Below are 24,484 nucleotides of genomic sequence, written 5' to 3'. Positions count from 1 at the left end.
GCTCTATCTAGTAAATCCTGTTTGTGACAATCCATAAAAAAATGATTCATGAATTTAGAAAAGACTGGGCATTGAGTCTCTGAACAACAGCATTAGGCTTTTTATCTAAGTATTCAGTAACAATGTTCTTGCATAACAAAGTTGTACATATAAGAAAAAGTTGTCATAACATGAAAGAGTTCTTCAATGAACAATCACAATATGAAAGCCACACCCTATTCAAATATCTACCCTGCTTAACACTGGCATCCACCATCACTGACAGATTGGACTCTTTCAGTCAGTTTTCTTCCTCCATTTTTTTTTTTTCATTCAGTACTAGGGATTGAACCCAGGGACACTCTACCACTAAGTTACATCCCCAGCCCTTTCTATTTTTGTTATTTTGAAACAGGTTCTCTCCAAATCGCCTAGACTAGCCTTGAATTTATGATCCTCTTGCCTCAGTGTCCTGAGGAGCTGGGATTACAGGCATGCACCATCACATCGGGCTCTCCCTCATTTTAAAATGATTGTTCAACAAACCAGGCATGGGATTATATATCTATAATCCCAGTGGCTTGGGAGGCTGAGGCAGGAGGATCACAAGTTCAAAATCAGCCTCAGCAATTTAGTGAGGCCCTAAGCAACTCAGTGAGACCCTGTCTTTAATAAAATACAAAAAAAAAAAAAAGGGTTGGGGATGTGGCTCAGTGGTGAAGCGCTCCTGGGTTCAACCCACAATTCCAAAAGAAAGGAAGAAAAAAACCTAGAAATCTGGTCCCACCCCTCCCCAATTTCATTCCCCAAGACGATACTTTTTTCCCTAAGAGCCTGTAGCATGCTGTACAGAACAGTGAACACAGCATCTCACTGAAATAACACTTGACAGCTCCATTCATGCAACCAGCACTCTTTGAAACACTTTTTTGCATGTGTCTCTTTAGAGAATCCCAAACAACTCTTTTCAGCTCTTAGGTGTTCTTCTGGCGGTTATCTTATTACTATGTTCCTATCGCTATTTCCTAATTTATATTTTAGAAATCATCTATTGACTGCTTCCTGGAATAAATGAGAATCTGGCTCTCTTGCTCTACCTACCACTCCTCTCACCTCATTTACTCAAAATAGAACTTTCAGTCACTAATCAATTGTTGACTAAATAAATATCACTTCTTGCCGAGCCATGATGTATCTATAATGTTTTTTGTCTCTAGCCTTCTGTCTTGCCTGGAGTTAGTGCCTATTACTTGCACATTTTGCTCTACTTATTTTCTCAGTTTCTCCCCATGATACCAGTGGTTCTTGAGCCCCTTTTCCTTAGAATCATTCCTTCTGGAATTCTCTACTTTCTTTCTCAATATGGATTTGGTTTTGTCTCAATCTGCTATCCAGTGCTCCAACTGGGTGAGCTCTCCATTATTCGCTCAGATGGATCCACTCTCTCCTGGATCCCATACCTTCCTATTTCTGGATTTGTTCCCTTGTTTTGCTGTATTTTTAAAAAATAACTTGGAGCATCTTTAAAAAAAAACTTAGCAGGTAATTTTTATGTATTCTATGTTGAAAATGTTTCTGTTTTGTTTTTACAATTAATGATGGTTTGGCTGAACATAGAATCCTAAATTGAAAATTATTTTTCCTTTCTCATTTCTCTGTGGATTCTAACTGTATTAAAACAACACCAACAACTTCCCCTTCCATAACTTCTCCTTCTTCTCACTGAATTCTATTTTCAACTAGGTGTCCATTCTGTCTATCTCCAATTCTAGTTCATGTTAAGTTTTTATAGCTGTATATGTTGAGATCAGGCAACTGAATGGAAATCCAGTTTGTTTGTTTGTTTGATTCCCTTGGGGTATTCTAAGTGTCAAGATGTGGTACTCTTTTCTCTGAATCACTGAGATCTTCCAGAGGATAAACTCCACTCGTGTGTGTGTGTGTGTGTGTGTGTGCGCGCGCGCGCGCGCCCGCGCCCGCGCAGACTTCACTAGAGATTGAGCCCAGGGTATCTCACATGCTAGGTAAGCACTCTACCACTGAGCTATATCCCCAGCTCCCAACATATACATTTTGGGGGGATGAGTCTTACTATGTCGCCCACGTTGGCCTTAAACACCTGGGCTCAAGCAATCCTTCTGATTCAGCCTTCCACTGTGGCCAACTCTACCAATCTTTTGCCCAAGGGGCAAATACTAGATGGCCAGCATTCCACATGAGGAGAATGGGGTGGGGGCCTCCAGACCCTATCATTCTGTATACAGCTTTAATTAAATCCCTGGTTTTGAGCTGTATGCCTCACTTTACCTTCCCTCCAAGCCCCCAGTATTGCTGTAGTCGTAAGGGACAAATGGGCAGCCTCAAGCAGTTACTTTGGCGCCACATCAACTTCTTACCACCTACAGACACAGACATTAAGCAAGTGGTTTTTTTTTTTTAAGAGAAAGAGAGAGAGAGAGAGAGAGAGAGAGAGAGAGAGAGAATATTTTTAATATTTATTTTTTAGTTCTCAGCGGACACAACATCTTTGTTGGTATGTGGTGCTGAGGATCGAACCCGGGCCGCACGCATGCCAGGCGAGCGCGCTACCGCTTGAGCCACATCCCCAGCCCAAGCAAGTGGTTTTTGATGCCCACCCCCTAGGCAGGACTGCATGGAGCCCAGGTTTCAAGGTCACTATGGACTGGGCATAAGTCCTAACTCTGCCTCTTAATAACCATGTGATCTCAGGCAATTAAACAAGACGGTCTGTGTCACTCACTGAGCATTATGCCTAGCACCAGAGGACACTCAATAAATGGTAGTCAAAATCATTATCAAAGTTGACCCCAAGAGAATAACAGATTTATGTAGTTCCTTCCTGTTCTAAGAGTCCCTAACAGTTCCATGACTGTGATGTTAATTTCTAGAACAATTAAACTGAATGATAAAATCAACCAAATAACTTTTTCAGATAAAAGCTGCTTGGCACAGTATAATGAGCATTAATGAATGTTATGGCCAGAAGGTTGAAGACCTTCTTCTAGTAAGCTTTACCATGTTAACACAGCAGTCCACCATCTCCCACTGCTGGGATCAAGAGGGCTTGCTCTCTGCAGTTTACAAGTTTATGGATCTAAACCAAAACCACAAGTCTGCTCTGGTTTCCCTGTGCCTGAGTAGGACAGTCACAAAGAACAGCCCGGGGCTCGTTCTTTGTGTTGAAACATTTTCCATGAAAGCATTTTTTTTTCCTCTTTCTTGAAGGTCAGGATATTCCAAATCAGTGAATCACTTTTATATATAAAATGGAATGGATGGGGTGATAACAGAGAAAATGATAGAGTAAGAAACCCGCCAAATCTTCTCTATAAAAGTACAAGAACACTAGCAAAACACATCAGAATCTACCACCTTGTGCTGTTTTACACGCCAGAATGCTCGCCCTACAGGACACCAACCTGAACTAAAAGAAAATTATTATTGTTTTTTTTTGTTTTGTTTTGCTTTTGAGACAGGGGTCTCATGATGCTTCCCAGGCTGGTTTTGAATTCTTGGACTCAAGCAATTCTCCTGTCCTAACTTTTTGGGTAGCTGGGACTACAGGCCTGTGCCACCATGCCCAGCTCAAAGTAGATAAATAAATAAAATTATTCTTAATTGTGTTTTCCAGTACCTGGGTCTCCAAAATCCAGATCTCTGGTTTCTCCAGAAACCAAACCTCTGTCTCCCATAGGGAGGTGGGAAGGGAAGTTGCCTAGCAGCTGGGGCCAAGGTGAGGTTAGGACCTGCAGTGAAACTGGTCAGCCAGACCTCCTGCCGCCAGCTCCCTACCACCTACAGGTGCCCAGTGCCTCAGATTCCTCAGTTTTTTCATCAGCAGGCTGGTGTTCCACAGAATCCAGGAAAAGCTCAGAAGACTTCACCAGAGAGCTGGACTCGGAGACACCGGCACTGTGAGTACAGGGGCCTTGCAACACAGTAAACTTCTGCACATGAATGGTGAGCTCCCAGGCTCCCAGATCACTGGTGACTGGTTTACATCCCAGGGGAGACCCACGGGTCCTTCTGAAGAAACTGAAGTGTCCTAGAGACCTACAGGTTCAGATGTCCATGGACCACCAAAGGAAAAGCCACATGGTCATCCCATCCATTCCCCTGAAACTCACTTGCCGATAATCCCCACCTGTATTTATTTCTTATGGCTGTTGTAACTAATGACTATCCACTTGATGGCTTAAAACCACAGCCTCAAAACCTGTCATAGTTCTGGAGGATGATGTCTGAAGTCAGTTTCACTGGGCTAAAGTCAAGACATCAGCAGGGCCATGGTCACTCAGGAGACTCTGGAAGACTCTATCTCATGCCTCTTCCAGCTTCTGTAGCTGCCAGCATTTCTTGGCTTGTAGCTACACCATGGCAATCTCTGATTCTATATTTGTACTGCCTGCTGTGCACGCGAGTGTGTGACATCTCCCCATCTCTCTTAAAAAGACCCTTGTGATTGCATTTAGACCCCACCCAGATAATCCAGGATAATCTCTCCATCTCAGAATCTTTAACTGAATGACATCTGCAAAATCTTTGCCATCTGAGGTAACACTCATAGGACCTAGGAATTAGGCCATGGGTACATATTTGGGGGCCATTACCTAGCCTACCACACCACCTGCATACAATTTCCACTAAGCTTTTTAGTTTTTCACTCTGAAATATTGAAATCAAAAGGTTTTTTCCCCACCTTTATTGGATATCTGAATTTCTTAATATGAATTCTCTACTCCTGGCCTTTTTATCTGTTATACTCTTCCATTGATGTTTTTCCTACAGATTGTTAAGGGAGTTTTATAGATAAAGCCATTCACCCTTTATCTACCTTTTTTTTTTTTCTTTCCTGTTTTGTTTTTTTTTTGTGTGTGTGTGATGCTTGGGCCTACGCTGTACCACTGAGTCACTCCACCTGCTATCTGCCAAGTGAAAATACATTTCCTAATTTGCATCCGCCTATTTACTTTGCTTACAGTTTGTTTCCTGATATAGAAGAAATTTTAAATGTTCTGAAGTCAAATGTGATATTTACTTTCCTTTGAAATTTCTTTCATTGCTACTATCTCAGAAAGTCTGACTTACCCTTAGATATATATTCACATATTTTCTCCTGGTTTATGATTTTCAAAAGTATCTGATTCTTTAATCAGTATGAAGCTTATCTTAATATATGGTATGAAGAGTATAACTTATTTTTTTCTACTTAATCAGTTTTTCAAAATATTTTTTTAGTTGTAGATGGACACCTTATCTTTATTTTATTTATTTATTTTTTTAATGTGGTGCTGATGATCAAACCTAGTGCTTCACATGTGCTAGGCAAGAGCTTTACCACTGAGCTTAATCAGCTTTTTAGCATAAAACATTTTTCCCTTTTTCTGCTGACTTGTCATATCAACCAAGCATAAAAATCTTGAATATTCTAGGGTTTGTTTCTGAGCTCTGTTCAGTTACCTCAATTTCTTTGTGAAATGTTTACTTTCTGGTCTTTTTGGATCCCAAGTTTGTAATATAACTATAGTCCATCAAACTACCTTAAAATAATGTTTTATTTTTCACTTTCAGATTGCTTATATCACTATTCATTTTTGATATCCTATTGATTAATTCCTTATCTTAAAAAATCTCATAACTCATGTACTTGCATTTGGAAATTTTTTGGGGGGGAGGGACCAGGGACGCTTAATCACTGAGCCACATCCTTATCCCCTTTTTTATATATTATTAGAGACAGGGTTTTGCTGAGTTGCTTAGAGCCTCACTAAGTTGCTGAGGCTGGCTTTGAACTTGCCATCCTCCTGCCTCAGCTTCCCGAGCTGCTGGGATTACAGGCGTGCGCCACCTCACCCAGCTTGGAAATATTTTAAAACAGGTTATTTCATATTTTCAAAGAAAAGAGACTAGATATTCTTCCTCTCTATTGTTAATACAATGATGAACTGAACAGCTCTGATGATTTTTTAATTACTTAAGTCAACAAAAAATAGAGGCAGTCACTTTCTGGGAGCTAAGAATACAGGACAAGAGCAGATAGAAATCCCTGCCTTTGTGAAGCTTGCTATCCTTGTCCAGAAGACACATACAAACAGGATAGGTTAATTTTAAAAGGCAGTGTGTCAGACAGTGAAGAATGCTTTGGGGAAACAAGAAACCTAGGAAGGGGTGGTGGGAATCCTGAATAGGTGACTAGGGAAGACCTCCCGGTGAAGATGATTTGAGTCAAGACCTAAAGAAAGCAGAGGAGCTGATCTCTGGGGGGCCTTCTTGACCATGGCTGCCCTCATCCTCTGAGCTTCTGATAGAAATTTTAATATAAAAACAACATTAGCAACAGCAGCCACCAGGGGCTGAGCTCCTATTCTACGCCAGACATGAGGCTGGGCTGCTTCTTTATAAAGACACTGCTGATCCTCATAATGATCCTGCAGACCCTGGGGGAGTTGAAGCTAGTTGCCTGGTCACGTGTCCCCAAAACCTCCTTTTGGGTAGATCCCTGGAGGGTCTGCTCTATGCCTCTGACCTAGGTTCCTGCTTTTATTTTCTCCCCAAGGAACCCCTGCATCAAAGAAGGAGCCAACACCAAGTCTGAAGGAGGGACCACTGGAGAACATGTCCTACCAAAATGGTGGCCTATACCAAGAACTTTTCAAGAGAATAGTGAAGGCATGTCCCAAGGGCACTGTGCATCAAACTAGAAAGTATTCGGTTCCATTGGGGCATGGTGGAGCAGGCCTGTAAACTAGCAGCTGGGGAGACTGAAAAGGAAGCATCACAAGTTCAAGGCCAGCCTTAGCAATTCAGTGAGACCACCTGTTAAAAATACAATATAAAAAAGGACTGGGGATGTATTTCAGTTGGTAATTACCCCTTGGTACAAACCCCAGTATATTTTAAAAGCAACCAGCTCAGATTGCAGGATGATGACAGAATGTTCCAGGAGGGATATCTCCAAAGGAAAAAAAAAGAAAAGCAACTGATAAATTATCTGATGCACATCATCATTCCTGAGAATTTATAGTTCTCTTGAGAACCTGGGTCTTTAACAAACTAAGCAAACCAAAGTAAAGTGTGTGTGTGTGTGTGTGTGTGTGTGTGTGTGTGTGTACACAGTTCTTGGAATTGAATCCAGGGCCTCTTGCATGCTAGGCAAGTACTATACCACTGAGCTACATCTCTAGACCAAGTAAATAAAGCCATGAACTCCAAGAAAATAAAAAGTTCAAGAAATTCAATTTAATATACTATGTGGGTCCATAGGAAATAAAATTAAAATGTATCAGATATAAAAATTGTGATAATTATTGTAAGGAAGGGCTTTTGTGGGAAAGATTTGAGAGCAGTTGGCTTATATTCCATGCAGAGAATTAAGAAATAAAGCCTCAATTTCAAGAGAATAAAGTAGTAGTTGTATAAGGCTGTCATTTGAAAATATGGATGAAAATACCAGGAGTAATGGCTAATTGTTGAAGGTGGCTGCCCTCAAAAGGTGGACTGGGTGGTGGGAGGCAGAGCGGAGGACTGCCATGTGTGATATCTACAGTACCAACTGACATTTAACCATGTACTGGTATTGTGTTGGTGATAGCAAAAAATGTTTTAAGGGTCTGGGGATATATAGCTCAGTGGTAGAACACTTACCTAGCATGTGCAAGGCCTTGGGTTCAATCCTACCACCCCAAAAATAGATTTAAAAAATTAAGAAATCATGTTTGATCCTTTTTTGTTTGTTTTTTTTCAGTCTGATGGTTACTGAGGCACTGATGCTACACAAGGAGCAAATTATTTAAATTGAGAAATAAAAATTATAATCTGTGTATCATGTATATATTCTGGAGTGGCTAAATAAAGTTAATTAACATATGCATTATCTCACATACCATTTTTTGTATGAAAAAACTTAAAGCCTACTTTATGGAGGATTTTCAACAGTAAATATATTTTAGTAACAGTAGTCACCATGTTGTACAGTATGTATCTTAAACTTCAGAAAGTTAAGGGACTGGACATTTTCTTCTGTAATTTGCCATGAATGGGTTATTCACATTGAAATTCCCAGTGTATCTTCAGATGTACTTAAAATATAGCTTAAATTAATTGTATTAATCATTCATGTCTTATGACAATGAGCAAAATGTTGATATATTAAGAGGAATCACTGTAAATTTAAACGTCAAATTCATCATGAATTAATTGTCTGCATTATACTTACAGGAGTAAAGTAGATTGTTGGGAATCTTTGAACTGTAGAACGGAATACAAAGCTCCTGTATTTAAAAAAAGAAAAAAGAAAAAAAAAATGGTTTCTAAATCTATTTTCTTTTTTTTTGGTACTGGGTATTGGACCCAGGGTGCTCAACCACTAAGCCACACACCCAATCTTTTTGTTGTTGTTGTTTTTGTTTTGAGACAGGGTTTCACTGAGTTGCTGAGGTTGGCCTCAAACTTGTGATTCTCCTGCTTCAGCCTCCCAAGTTGCTGGGAATTACAGGTATGCTCCAACTCACCAGCTTCTAAATTTATTTCTAAAGTGAAGGTCTTTGTAACTTACTCCCTATGTATCATTTAATATTTAAAAATGCTAATCTGAATATGAGGTACATAAATGAAGTTTAAATCATAAGTATTGGTATGTAAATAGGCATGAATGAGATGATTAAAAGTAACTTCATTGATTACCTGGAAGCGTACTTGGGAACTGGTGTAGGAAGAATCTCGTATTGCCCTGGGTAAAGGTGGAGTGACTACATGGAAGGAACAAGGACACAATAATAGATTAATAGAGGTTATAAACTCACTTGATTATCTCTTATTCAATAATCCTTTATTTTATGACCACTCAACATTTCATCATTTATTCTCCTCTTTAATAGTAGGAAAGGTGTACCTCTCCAAAGGTTGAGCTCCCAAACATTCATTATGTATTCATTTTCCATGGTGAATTCTATAGACAATCTGCCTGAGGTGTTGCATGGGAAAATGCTGCCTCATTAATCACATTTTGAATTGCTAGAGTCAAAAAATCACTTGGACCATTTATTACAGGGCTGGTGGGGGGAAATACAGTGGTGAGAGAGAGACATGGCCCCTGACAGCAGGGGTGAGAGGCACCTTCAGGAATGATTCTAACACTGTAGTCAATGCTGAAATAGATTGACAACCAGGGCAGGAATGGGGGCGGAGAGTAAACCCAATGGGGTGATCTAAAGACGGCAAAGAAGAGGAGATTTGAGGGGGGCATTTAAGAAAGGGAGGACTTCCTCAAGTGGAGCCAGGAGGGATTTCAAGAAGAGCCTTCCATGTGAAACTGTCTTTCTGCCCTATGTCAAAATAGCTGCAGACTATCTAGGTGGCTCCGTTGTCCCTTTATCTGTGGATGCCCAGAGGATGAGGAGCAAGGGAGTTCATGAGGGAGAAGAGGATGTGTGAAGAGAGGAAGGCAGAGAGGAAGGAGAATGAGGAACAGGAGGGAACAAGGGCTGGAGCTCCAGACCCTGTTGCAGGAGCCGCCAGGCAGGAGCTGGATCAGAAACTCCTCGGGAGGCTGAGGAGAACCATCTCCCTCCATCTCCTGGTATTTTTACATAGAATTTTGAAAAATGATGTTGCCTTTGTTGAAAATGAAGCATCCTCATCCTGGCCTAGCTGTCACCTGGAAGTTCAGCTATTATATTTCACCCTGCAGCTGTTTTTCCCATGATAGCACACAATTTTGATTGCAGGGGCAGCTTTTTGTGATACAGTGATAACAGTATATATGAATTTATGATGAAATACACATGCTGTCCCGACACACCCGTGCTTTACTAATTGCCCACTTGACATAATAAATACAGAGGAAACAAAGGGATTGCATCATACTACAGAAGCAGAGAAACAAATTTTAAGCAAAAGGCTTTCTTGGGGGCCAACAATGTCCTATTTCTTGATTTTGGATGTGGTTCATGCATGTTTTCTATTTACCTTAAACTGTGTTTACATGCGCATGTGCTCGCTCTCTCTCTCTCTCTCTCTCTCTCTCTCTCCACACACACACACACACACACACACACACACACGGAGAAAGAAGAAAGAGAATTGAAAGGGAAGGACCCTTAAAAAGCAAGGTGGTCCATTCATCTATTGAAAGGCATCTAGGTTGGTTCCACAATTTAGCTATTGTGAACTGAGCTCCTATAAACATTGATGTGGCTGCATCACTGTAGTATGCTGTTTTTAAGTCCCTTGGGTATAAAATGAGGAATGGGATAGCTGGGTGAAATGGTGGTTCCATTCCAAGTTTTCTAAAGAATCTCCATACTGCTTTCCAGATTGGCTGCACCAATTTGCAGCAATTTAAGAGTGTGCCTTTTTCCCCACATCCTCGTCAACACTTATTGTTGCTTGTATTCTTAATAACTGTCATTCTGACTGGAGTGAGATGAAATCTTAGAGTAGTTTTGATTTGCATTTCTCTAATTGCTAGAGATGTTGTACATTTTTTCATATATTTGTTGATTGATTGTGTATCTTCTTCTGAGAAGTATCTGTTCAGTTCCTTGGCCCATTTATTAATTGGGTTATTTGTTTTTTTAGTGTTAAGTTTTTTATTTCTTTATATATCCTGGAGATTAGTGCTCTATCTAATGTGCATGTGGTAAAAATTTGCTCCCATTCTGTAGGCTCTCTATTCACCTCACTGATTATTTCTTTTGCTGAGAAGAAGCTTTTCAGTTTGAAACTATCCCATTATTGATTCTTTTTTTTTTTTTGAGAGAGAGAGAGAGAGAGAGAATTTTAATATTTATTTTTCATTTTTTGGCAGACACAACATCGTTGTTTGTATGTGGTGCTGAGGATCGAACCCGGGCCACACGCATGCCAGGCGAGCCTGCTACCGCTTGAGCCACATCCCCAGCCCCCATTATTGATTCTTGATTTTATTTCTTGTGCTTTAGGAGTCTTGTTAAGGAAGAAGGGGCCTAATCCAATGTAATGAATATTTAGGCCTACTTTTTCTTCTATTAGGCTCAGGGTCTCTGGTCTAATTCTTAGGTCCTTGATCCACTTTGAGTTGAGTCGTATGCATAGTGAGAGATAGGGGTTTAATTTCATTTTGCTATATATGGATTTTCCTAGCACCATTTGTTGAAGAGGCTATCTTTTTTCTTTGGTATATATACACAATGGAATATTACTCAGCATTAAAAGAGAATAAATCATGGCATTTGCAGGTAAATGGATGTATTTGAAGAATATCATGCTAAGTGAAGTAAGTCAATCCCCCAAAACCAAAGGCTGAATGTTTTCTCTGATAAGTGGATGCTGATCCTTAATGGAGGTTGGGTGGCGGGGGGAGCATGGGAGGAATGGAGGAACTTTGGATAGGGCAAAGGGGAGGCGGAATGGGGTAGGAAAGATGGTGGAATGAGATGGACAGATGGACATCATTACCCTAGGTACAAGTATGAAGACACGAATGGTGTGACTCTACTTTGTATACAACCAGAGAAATAAAAAATTGTGCTCCATTTGTGTACCATGAATTATAATGCATTTGGCTGCCATGTATAACAAATTAGAATAAATAAATTAATTAAAAAGAACAAAAAAAAGCAAGGTGCTTGCAGGACGTGGTGCTGCATACTTGTAATCCCAGCAACTTGGAAGGCTGAGGCAGGAGGATCACAAGTTCAAAGCCAGTCTCAACAATGGCAAGGTGCTAAGCAACTCAATGAGATCCCTGTCTCTAAATAAAATATAAAATAGGGCTGTGGATATGGCTCAGTGGTTGAGTACTCTTGAGTTCAATCCCCAGTACCAAAAAAAAAAAAAAAAAAAACAAGGTGCATATGGAAAGACTCAGTCTGGAAAAGAATATTGGTCACCTGTAGGGTTCTTATTTGTCCTGCTCTACTTGGCCTTGTCTACCCTTTGCAGTTGAACAGAACTAAAAGGATTGATTTAAGAGACTAACTCTCTGCATTTCTCAATTCGTTACACACTTTGAGTGGTTCCATTGTTCATGGGTCTAATGGAACACACACGTGCACACACACACATGATTTTCTAATTCACACGTATGCTTCTCAGTTCTTCATTTTATAATGTATAATGTGAAGCTCATTGAATCTAGACAATGTGCCCCCCAAAATATCTGATTCTAGCTAATTTATGTTTCAATTCATACTGATTAGACACTTGAAGATCTTTTAATTGTTGAAGATCATAAAATGTGGCAGGATAATATTAGTGTGACTATATATTCAGATATGTTGCACCAACATCATCAATGTCACAAAAGTAGAATAAGGTGAAAAGGGCTGACAGTATTTACTCCACTTGCCCCCCCCACACACATACTGGGGATTGAATGCAGGGACCCCAGGGCTTGGTGCATGCTAGGCAAACACTCTACCACTGAGCTACACCTCCAGAATATTTTGAGACAGGGTCTCGCTAGTTCCGCTGGATGAACTTGAATGAGTGATCCTCCTGCCTCAGCCTCCTAAATAGCTGGTATTATAGAAAATTACCACCACTCCTGGCTCCTGAGGGATTTTTTTTTTAATGGTATTCTGTTTTAAACTTCAAATTCCACTTGTTCATTGCTGGTATATAGGTGAATAATTGACTTTTGTAGGAGTTTTTTTGGGGGGGGTGTATTATTTTGGATTATTTACATAGTCAATCATGTCATTTATGAATAGGGACAATATTTTTATTTTATTTTATATTTTTATTCCTTTTCTTGACGTATTGCATTAGAGGGACATCCTTGCCTTGTCCCTCATCTAGGTAGAAAACCCTCTAGTTTCCTACCCTTATTGTTACCTATGATATTAGCTGTAGGGTTTTTAAAAATAGATATTCTTTATGAGGTTGAGGAAGTTCCCTTATAATCCTAGTTTACTAAGAATTTTTTATCATGAATGGGTGTTGTCGATTTTGACAAATGCTTTTTCCACATCTACTGATATGCTTTCGTGACTTTTCTTCTTTAGTAATTGATCAGATAGATTAGATTTCTTTATTTTTGAATATTGAACCAGCTTTTCATACTTGGAATAAATTCCACCTGGTTGTGATATGTAGTTACTTTTGTATTTTGTTGAGGATTTTTGTAATTATGTTCATGAAAGACATGGGAGTGGTTTGTTATTTTCTTTTCTCATGATGTTTTTATCTGTTTTTGGTATAAGGGTGATGCAAGCCTCATAGAATGAGTTAGACAGGTTGTGCTCTATTTCTATCTTCTGGAAGGGATTATAAAGAATTAATATGATATCTTCCTTAAATGATTGGTAGAATTCATCTATAAACCCATGTGGGCCTGACATTTTCTGTTTGGGAAGGTTGCTATTATTTCAATTTATTTAATAGCTATAGACCTATTCAGAATGTCTATTTCTTCTTGTATGAGTTTTGGCAGACTGTGTCTTTCAAGGAATTCGTTGGTCCATTTCATTTAGGTTATTAAATTTGTGGTCATAGTATTGTTCATAACATTCCTTTATCATCCTTTTAGTGTGTATGAGATTTAGTGATATCCCCTCTGTTCTAATATTAGTCATTTGTATCCTCTTTTTTTTCCTTAGTTAATCTAGGTCAATTTTATCAATTTATTGAATAAAACATTTATTTAATTGATTTTCTCTACTGCCATTTTTAATTTCATTGATTTATGCTCTAATTTTTATTTCTTCTGCTTACTTTGGATTTACTTAATTTTTCTTTTTCTATTTTCCTAAGGAGGAAACTTAGGTGCTTGATTGTCAATCTTCTTTTCTAATATAAGCATTCAACATTACCAGTTTCCCTCTATGCTCTGACTTCACAATATCCCACATATTTTGTTGAAATGTGTTCTCATTTTTATTTAGTTCAAAGTATCATGTAATTGATCCATGTGTTATTTAGAAGCATGTTGCTTAGTATCTGCATATTTGGGGATTTTCAATTATCTTTCTATTATTGATTTTTAATTTAATGACACTGTGGCATGAGAGCCCACTTTTTATGATTTTTCTTAAATTTCTTAAGGAGTGTTTAATGGTCCAGAATATGGTCTATCTTTTTTTAAATTATTATTATTTTTTGTTGTAGATGGACACAGTACCTTTATTTTGTTTATTTAGGTTTTTTATGTGGTGCTGGGGATTGAACCCAGTGCCTCATGCATGCTAGGCAAGTGCTCTACCACTGAGCCATAACCCTAGCCCCTATATGATCTATCTTATAGTGAATATTCCATGTGAACCTGAGAAGATTTTTTTCTGCTGTTCCTAGATGAAGTAATCTATAGATATCAATTATTGCAGTTGATTGATGGTGTTATTGAGTAACTATATCCTTGCTGATTTTCTGTGCTTTTGATAAAGGGTTGTGTAAGTCTCCAACTATAATAAGGATTCATCTGTTTATCTTTGTAATCCCATCTGCTTTGCCTCACATGTTTTAATGGTCTGTTGCTAGGCACACACATATTGCCTAACATATTTTTATATCTTCTTGGAGTATTGAACCCTTTATTTATATAATGCCCTCTATCTCTGATACGTTTCCTTGCTCTTTTAAATCAATATAGCTTGTCCTGCTTTCTTTCTCTTTTTCTTTTCCTCCTTTCTTTTTTTTGGGGGGGGGCTGTTTGGTGGTGGTGGTGGGGACAAACCCAAGGCCTTATGCAGAAGAATCACAAGTCTAAGACCAGCTTGGGCAACTTAGACTCTGTCTCAAAAGAAAAAATTAAAAGGGCTTTGGGGTATAGCTCAGTGTTAGGGTGCCTCTGGGTCCAATCTCAGCACTTCAAAATAAAATTAAAAAAAAAATGAAAGTTCGATTTTTTACCTTCACTTATTCCTTCTTCAAAGGCTCTTCATTTCTGACCTGTATTAACTTCTTTTTCTTTAATGAAGTTCTTTGAAGATTTCTTGCAAAGCTGATCTACTGGTAACAAATTTCCTCAACTTTTGTTTGTCCAAGAAAGTCTCTATTTCTGCTTCACTTTTTTTTTGGAGGGGGCGGGGTACTGGGGATTGAACTCAGGGGAACTCAACCACTGAGCCACATCCCCAGTCCTATTTTGTATTTTCTTTAGAAACAGGGTCTCACTGAGTTGCTTAGCACCATTTGCTGAGGCTGGCTTTGAACTAGCGATCCTCCTGCCTCAGCCTCCCCAGCCGCTGGGATTACAGGTGTACAACACCACACCTGGCTTCTGCTTCACTTTTGAAAGAGTTTCACAGGGTACAGATTTCTAAGCTGGTGTGATTTTCCTTTCAATATTTTAAATACTTCATTTCAGGCTCTTTCTGTTTGTGAGATTTTGGAAGAGAAGTTGGAGGCAATGCTTATCTCCGTCCCTCTACAGGTGTCTCTTCACCCACTCAGAATTTTTTTTTCTGTCTCTAATTTTCTGGGGTTTGAAAGTGATATATTTAATTATGGCTGTGTTTTGTTCTGGCCTTTATCCTGCTTGGTGTTCACTGAGCTTCCCAGATCTATGGTTCGGTATCTGACATTTAATTTGGGAAATTCTCAGTCAATATTTTTTCAAATATTTCTCTTCCTTTCTCCCCTGCTTTTGTATTTATATAAATATTATATACATATATATAATATATGATATATATTTATATATAGCATATAAATATGATATATATATATAAAACACACTGTGCAGTTGTCCCACAGTTATTGAATATTATGGTTTTTTCAGTCTTCGTTCTCTTTATTTTTCTGTTGTGGAGGCTGATACTGAACTATCTCAGGCTCAGAGATTCTCTCCTCAGTCATGTCTAGTGTACTTTAAGACTCTCAAATACATCCTTCATTTCTGTTGCAGTGTTGTTGATCTCTAGCATTTCTTTTTGATTCTTTCTTAGGATTTCCATATCTCTGCCTACATTGCTCATCTTCTCTTTTTGCTTCTTCTTCTATTATTATTATTTTTTTTTAATTTTTTATTTTTTGGCAGTACTGGAAATGGAATCCAGGGCCTTGTCCATGCTGGACAGGTACTCCACTGAGCAAGCTACACCCCCAGCTCCTTCCCATCTGTTGTTCCCTGTTGTCTACTTTATTGCTAGAGTCCCTAGCATAGTCAGTATAGTTGCTTCAAATCACTACTCTGATGATTCCAACAGCCTTGCCATGCCTGATTGTGATGCTTGCTCTGTCTCTTCAAACTGTTTTTGCCTCTCAGTGTGCCATGTCATTTTTTTTTCTTGATAGCTAGGCAAGACTACTGGGTGAAAAGAGCTGCTATAAATAGACAGCAATGCGGTGGTCAGAGGTGGGATGGGGGTTAGGTCCAGTCTTTTAGTGAACCTGTGCCTCTCTCTGGATGGCTTTTGCAAGCTCTTCTCAACGACTGTCCTCTTAGACCAGAGCTGGCTGGAGCTGGGCATTTCCCTTCCCCATTGCTAGGTTGCTATCAACCTAGCAATCCAGGCAAGGTTGATAGTTCCTAAGGCACACCTGTTGAGAACAGAGTCTTTTGATGGGTTTCAAACAGTTTCTTTTCCCATCACCCAGGCAGGAATGTGGATAATTTTTTTTTTAATTTTACATGTACTGTGAGAATTTGGTTGAGCTCCTGGCGTTAAGCATGGGAAACCTATGGCCTGATGGGTCCTCCCAGTGCTTTTAACTCTCAGGCTTGCCCACAACAAGCCTCCAGCAGTTCATCAGTTACAGTTCAGAGGTTCCTGCCCTGGCCACAGAACCTGAGGAGGTTGCAATCTGTGGACTTCTGCTCTGGCAAGTTATGATTCTCTGTGACCTGTCGTCTCTCCAGCTCTGGGGGTGGCAGTTAGCCCTGTGATCTCACTTCTCTTACTCATCTAACAGGAGTTGATTTTTCAGTTTGTTTAGTTTTAAACTTGCTGTTAGGGTGGGACTGCAACTTCTAAGCTACTTACACACAGGACTAGAAACCAGAAATCATTGTGACCCTGTTTAGGGAACTCAGACTTGAGAAGCCACCATCAGAATCATTATAAGGTGAACAGAGCCAAAGAGCCAGCAGGTGCAGCATTTCCAGGTGCTAGTGGTAGAAATTTCATTCTCTTTTCTTGGAGAAGTCTCTTGGGCTTTCTTCATCCATGTGGAAACATCAGTGACTCACTGCTCAGATGTTTTAAGGTCTGAGAAACAGACACATAGGACTTCTTTAAAAAGTAGCATGCGGGCTGGGGATGTGGCTCAAGCGGTAGCGCGCTCGCCTGGCATGCGTGCGGCCCGGGTTGGATCCTCAGCACCACATACCAACAAAGATGTTGTGTCTGCCAAGAACTAAAAAAATAAATAAATATTAAAAAAAATCTCTCTCTCTCTCTCTCCTCTCTCACTCTCTCTTAAAAAAAATAAAAAATAAAAAGTAGCATGCCTCATTATAGCAATCATATTGTTGTTAATTTTATCATTCGCTTGCTGGGTGTGGTGGCACACACCTGAAATCCCAGTGACTCAGGAGGCTAAAGCAGGAAGATTACAAGTTCCAGGCCTTGGGGAATGTTCTTGAAAAATAAAATTTCAAGAACGATAAGTGACACCCAGTAAGAGATACTCACATGCAGACAACATGACTTGACTTATATATGGAAAAAATTTAAAGACTCCACTAAATAATTGTTAGAATAGGAAAATAAATTCAGTCAAGATGCAGGATACAAAATCAACATACCCCCCCAAAAAAGTAGCATTTTTATACACCAATAGATGAATTTGCTGAGAAAGAAATCCCATTCACCATAGGCCTGTTGACCCTGAGAAAAACCACTTAGAGATCACATCCACCACAATACTGCCTTAACTCAGTGTTGTCACCTAGGAGCATTTTCACATCAGTGGACATTTGGCAACGTCTCGTAATATTTTGGGGTATTACAATTGGAAGGGAGACTGGTATCTAGTGAGTAAAGGCCAGGAATACTGTTACATATCCTACAAAGCACAGAACAGCTCCCCCACATGAAGATTTATCCTATCAAAATATCAATAGTGCTGAGGCTGAAAAACCCTGGATTAGACTTGCAAGTAGAGATATTGAAAAGGCAGAGGGACTTCAAAGGAAAAGTCTAGACAGGAGATAAGTATTTGGTAATCACCAAAATAGATGGTGTTCATAGCCTTAAGATTGGACAAAATCAGCATCCCAGGGGACAATGCAGATGGAGAAGAGGTCTGAAAACCTGGGGGCACTCCCAGGTCAACAGTTTTTGGGGGGAAATAACAAAGACAGCAAAGGTCAAAAAGTCAAGATCAAGGAGATGTTAGAGGTTTGAAAAGACACAGGCCACCCAGGAAAGTGGGAAAGTTAACAAACTAAGGAAGTCCTTTCAGTGCCCAATGGAGGTGAAGGGTTTAAGATGATACTAGGCATTTAGCCACAGAAATTCAGGTGTAATGTGTGCAATGAAATTTAACCAGGGTGCGGCTTTGCCAAATGAGGGAGAGAGGAATAGTCAGGGCCAAGGGAACTACAGTGCACTGTCAATTAAATATCATGGGAAGCAACTATGATGATTAATTAGGAAATTCAAGCTTTGTGAGGAAGAGAGAACATCAGGGTTTTCGGGGAAGTGAAAAGATAGGAAAATCAATGGGCTATACAGGGGGATGAAGAAATTGTTGGGGTTGGTATACTAGGTTAGCACCAGAGAACTGCCTTCATGTAACTGAGATTATGGAGGAGTGAAATTACAGCTCTTACAAAAAATCTAAGGGGCTTGGATTGTGGCTCAGTGGTAGAGTGCTTGCTTAGCATGTAGGAGGCACTGGGTATGATTCTCACATATAAATAAATAAAGGTCCATCAACAACTAATTAAATATTTTTTTTAAAATCTAAGAAGTAGCTGGGCACAGTGGTGCAAGACTGTAATCCCAGTGGTGTGGGAGACTTAGGCAGGAGGACCACTAATTCAAAGCCAGCCTCAGCAATAGCAAGGCACTACGCAACTCAGTGAGACCCTGTCTCTAAATAAAATACAAAATAGGGCTGGAGATGTGGCTCAATGGTTGAGTGCCCCTGAATTCAATCCCCAGTACCTAAAAAGGAAAAAATATATATATATAAGAAGTAAGCAGCAGAGGTGGAGGAGAGGTCAAGAAACCAGGTTGTTGGAAGATCCTCCACTTGTGTATTGAAATCATGACAGGTGTAGGGAAAGGTGTGTCCATGAGGTAAGGGAGCTAAAAATCATCAAAAAGCAAAGGGATTAGGTAACTCTGAGGCCAGTGGATAATTGTGACACCAAGAAAAAGGAAGCCACAAACTGTGTATATTCTCTACAATGAAAACATATTATTTCTCTGACATAAAAAAAAAAAGCTATTGTAAACATTGTGAGACCACTTCAACTCCTCTTTGGAAAGAGCTAGATATAGATAAGCATATGCATGCATATGCAAACACACACACACCCTCACACACTCACACTTAATAAGACTCCTCGAGGGCTGGGGCTACAGCTCAGTGGTAGAGCGCTTGCCTAGCACGTGTGAGGCACTGGGTTCGATCCTCAGCACCACATAAAAATAAATAAAGATATTGTGTCCAACTACAACTAAAAAAATATTTAACAAAAATAAATAAAAGTAAATAAATTAAATAAAGGTATTGTGTCCAACTACACCTAAAAAATAAATATTAAAAAAAAAAGACTTGATAGAGATTGTCCAGTTGAGTTACATACATACTTCAGAACAAAGGTACAAAAATAGTAAAAAAAAAAAACCCACATCTTTCTTTTCATGTGTATTGGGGCAAGCAGGAAAGAACTCAGGGCCTGGAGCATGCTAGGCAAGCACTCTACCAGCCCTTTTTACAAAACAAAGTCTTGCTAAGTGACTCAGGCTGAACTTGTGATCTTCCTGCCCCAGTCTCTCAGAGAACTGGGATTATAGGCATGCACCACTGAGCCAGGAAAAACTTTCTTAGGAATAAAAATGTAGCCTTGATGAGGTATAAAGTGAATATTTCTATTAAAAAGGATAGAACATAAGAATGTTGTCCTGTCTTAGTAACAACACTAATTTCTACAATATCTACCCCAAACCCAAATTATTCTGAATTCTGCTATTAAAACACCAGACTTTTTACTTTTATAGGTGGGTATACAAAGTTATATATAAATATCACTCCCTTTGTGAATATATTCTCAAATACCTTTGAAATAGAAAATTAGGAAAAACATTGAATATTTCTAGTTCTTGGAGCTTAATCTTTTGTGAGAGGTGGGGAGGAAAGACAAGAGAAAAAAAAACAGAAGAAGTGTTTTCAGAAAGTTTGTTCATCCTTCTAGGTAAGCTGAATTCATTTGGTCTTATAAGTTTTACCTAATAATAAACTTCTCTGTTTTCTCCTTTCCACGATGGGCCTTTGAGCCAATGCTTAAAGACCCATAGGAGCAAGAAAAAATGGAACAGAAAGGAGAGAAATGGCAGGAGAGAGAACAATAGGATGCCTTTGTGTTTGGAGTACTCAGAGCACGGTCACATGTGGCTTGGTTACCTGATAACAAGTCATAAAAGTCCAAAGATAACTTAGTGTTTATATTTATCCACTGAAGCAAATAGAATAAGATTTACCCAATGAACATTTATCATTCTGTTCTGTTTTACGGTTATAATTCATACAGCGGTAAGAAGGGTCTACATGTTGGACACATGTGCTCATCCTGCTGAAAATTCTAGTCCACTTGGCAATCGCACTTCCTTGTTTTTAAGTCAGACATTGTTGCCGTGGACTTCTTAGATTATGATAATAATATTCTAATAAAGTGAAGATTTATACTATTAGTGTCTCCTTTCCAGTCAATGGACATTAGGGCACAGAGAACTGAGACAAGTGCCCAGAGTCCAAGTCACAGCTCTGTCCCTGGAACAGGGCCTGCTGCTGCCACTTGGATGCCTTCAACAAGGTGAGGGCAGGGGCCTCCTTGGGATTCCACCTGTCAAAACCTTGCCCCTCATTCAAGGTGGGGGACAGGTGGTAGATTGGAAAGAAGACTGAATCTGGGTTAAAAAGCCCTCAGTGAGTGGTCCTTACCTCTTATTTATCAAATTCTGTGTCTTAGAACAAGTTACTAAGTCTCTATTTGCACAGCTTTGTTGCAAGTAGAGGAGATGATATCTGTTCAAGCTACTTCAGAAGATGAAGAAGCAACTAAGAGAATATGCATGGAAGGGTCAAGGTCCAGCTAAATCCTACTTAATCCAGGGAGCTTTCCAGCCTTTCAGTCCAGCCTACCTTGAGCTTTCCCTTGGCATTTCCTGCAGCACTATTCATCTCAGCACTTGATATATTTTGTCTTATATTGTTACTTAAATATTTCTAATTCAGGAACTTGTTCCCCCCAAGGTCATATTACAAGGCTGTAAGTAAAGCAGTGCTTATATTATCAATGCTATGAATGAACGGGTGGAGCTGAGTAGAATCTGACCTTTCTGTAACCACAGGCTCATTCCTACATGAAAAACATTTATCTATCTATCTATCTATTTATTTATTGGTGCCGGGATTGAACCCAGGACCTCATGCATGTTCTACCACTGAGCTATACCTCAGCCAAGAAAATATTTTAAAATCTTCTTGCAGTAGATAGTTCTATGCATGTTCTAATAGGAATACTCACCCAGATCCAGGGTTTTCTCTTTGAACGAAGAGGGTTCACCATATCAACTGCTTGAAAAAGCTAGAACATGGCTCAAACATAGATAAGATCCCAGAGGGGAACCCTGATAAGAGAAAATTTCCCCCCAAAGTTCTATCCTTAGGTTTAGAATACCTCATGAGGAAAAATCTTTCTGGATTCATTTGCAAGCCAGGCAGTTCTGGCTGTCTCACTATAAGAAGTGAGACAACCTAGAGGTTTGCCATTTTTCCCTTGTGTGTGGAGCGGGGTACATAATACAGAATCTCTTCCTCTGGAGCTTTTAGTAGCTTTCCCACAAAACCCAATCTGCTAGTAGAACTTTACCTTATCTTTGTAAACTAGTGTGCTGGGGCTGGGCCGGGGCTTGTCTTTGAAGGAGTAACTGGCCGATTGCTTCTTTAACAGGTTCAGGAAGTCAGGAGGCATGTACAGTGGAAGATCATTTAAGACTGGATTGTTTCTTTGCACAAGAGGTGGCTTTTTCCTTCCTTCATTTTTAAAATTGTAGGTTGCTGCCACTGGATTTAATAGGGATTCTTCAATAAAAGTTTTCAAGTGATAAGTGCCAGGTATAGGAGTATTCTGTGGAAAATTGACAGCAGTTTTAAGATCACTGTAAACCTTTAACTTTCCCCAAAGCACCATTCCTAGAAGAATCATTCCTAAGTAGCATTCTACTTTATTTTTAAATTTAATGAAGTTCTATCACATATAATACTCTTTTTTTTTCTTTTCTTTTTTTTTTTTTTTTTTTTTTGGTATTGGGATTGAACTCAGGGGCACTCAACCACTGAGCCACATCCTCAGGCCTATTTTGTATTTTATTTAGAGACAGGGTCTCACTGAGTTGCTTAGTGCCTTGCCATTGCTGAGGCTGCCTTTGAACTCACAATCCTTCTGTCTCAGTCTCCCAAGCCATTGGGATTACAGGCGTGCACCACTGTGCCGGTACATATAACACCCTTGACAGAACAGTATTTCAAGAGAATCGTGATTATTTCTTTTCCGAAACAAATCCTGAATTAACACAAATGGGTAATAGTTAAAATTTAATTTTTTAAAAAGGTAACTTCAGGCATATACTTATATTTGCCAATTGAATTTTGAGTATATATTTCAGGCCTCTAGTGAGATTACTCAAGAGAGCTTCTTGGTCAACTAAAAGCTATCCTACTTTCTTTCTTTTTTTTTTTTTTTCTTTTTTGCTTATCCTACTTTTATGTTTCAACTAGCCTCAGGTGGGAAGCTACCACATAATAACATGAGCCTGAGGATGAACTGGCAGAGCATATGGTCTACTTAGTTCCAAAAGAGGTTTGGTACCTTCAAATCACAACCACAGTGTGGCTCAATGGCCAGATTGGAACTGCTGTTCTGCAGCCACTTTTTCCAATGAGCTGAGCCATTAAAATTAGATCAATTCCAAGAAGGCTTTGACCCATGGAGCTTCATTACAAATGATCTTCATTACAAGTGATCTTTTGGTCATTTTTCTTTCATATATTACCATCTTGTTCTTAAACATTTTGTATACACTGATCATGTTAAGTGTTATCATAGGTTCTGTACCATCTATGAGAAAATCTGAAGCCAAGTCGCCTTTCTGGAATAGATGCTTTTTCTTTCTTGTCCAGTGTCACCAAGATCAGAAGATCAAAAGTTCACTTTATTTAGATATTTTGTAAAGCACATGGATTCCTAGAGTTGTTTTACTTCATAAGTTTCCATTACATTCAAAATTTAAAGTGAATTTCTCATTTGTATGCTAATATTAAAATTATAAGCATGAAATGAGGCCCATGTAGACCTACATGATAACTGGTTTTTTTTTTTTTTTTTTTTTTTACAATTAAGTGTTACTGATTTAAAGGGTAAGAATGATTAAAATTTTAATGGGAACAAAAATAATTTGAAGAGGAAAGACCAAAAATATACACACTGTTAATGCTATTCTCCACCAGCTTTCTCTTTGAAAACAGGAACTCTTCTGGCTTGGTTTCTATTAACAAATACAAAATATGCTTATTCATTTGAGAGGTAATTCCCCTGAAATTAAATTTATAAAACATTACTTGAAGAAATTAATACCTGCATCAAACTGTCATTAAAATAAAAGCTAGAGAATGATAAATTTTGCCCATGACATTTCCTTAAATTGCTCTTTTATGATTTTAAATGCTTTTAAATATCTAAATTCCTTTTGATAAAATTAGAGTAATAAATATTTTCAACTCACTGAGGTGCTGGAAGGATATTAGATGTAACAAAATTTGATGTTCTTTTGAGGAATAGGGTGGGGCTTGAACTGCGGCTCCCTCATGTAACAGCTAAGTACACTGGGCAAGTTACTCAATCCTCGCGTGCACTGCTTTCTCACTTTCTCACTTGAGTATAAAACTGAGATACTGCTGACATGGCATGAGAATATGGTATAGTACATATAAAGACTTGCACCTACAACCAGTGTTCAATAAATGATAGCTTTCATTTTCAGAGGGTGGGTACTAGGGATTAAACTCGGGGCACTCAACCACTGAGCCACATCCCCAGCCCTATTTTGTGTTTTATTTAGAGACAGGTCTCACTGAGTTGCTTAGCACTTTGCTGTTACTGAGGCTGGCTTTGAACTTGATCCTCCTGCCTCAGCCTCCTGAGAAGCTGGGATTACAGGTGTGTGCCACTGCACCTGGATAGCTTTCAGTTTTAACACTTCCTCTGCCAAACTAGGAAGCAGGTTATTTTGGTATCCTCAATTTTCAAAAAAAGTGTCTTCCATAGTTAAGTGCTCTTATTGATTATTACTCCACATTTGTTTTAGCCTCACTGCCCACAATTGTTTAG

General features: G+C 39.1%; 1 protein-coding gene across 1 annotated transcript in view; it reads right to left on the bottom strand.

The window, feature by feature from the left end:
- The window catches only part of STPG4 (sperm-tail PG-rich repeat containing 4), a gene marked incomplete at its 3' end in the record, with an annotated part of 42,867 nt that overhangs the window by 16,355 nt on the left and 2,028 nt on the right, over positions 1-24,484 (bottom strand). The window contains exons 2-4 of the mRNA XM_081265234.1: positions 21,968-22,225; positions 8,683-8,747; positions 8,216-8,270 (exon numbers count right to left, since the gene is read on the bottom strand). Coding sequence (XP_081121360.1) covers positions 8,216-8,270; positions 8,683-8,747; positions 21,968-22,225 — 378 coding nt within the window. The remainder of the gene's footprint in view (positions 1-8,215; positions 8,271-8,682; positions 8,748-21,967; positions 22,226-24,484) is intronic.

This window comes from Spermophilus citellus (assembly GCF_964194105.1).
Source record: "Spermophilus citellus genome assembly, chromosome: 13".
NCBI lineage: Eukaryota > Metazoa > Chordata > Mammalia > Rodentia > Sciuridae > Spermophilus > Spermophilus citellus.
The sequence above is the reverse complement of the archived record's forward strand: the minus strand, read 5'-3'. Positions and strand labels throughout refer to the sequence as shown.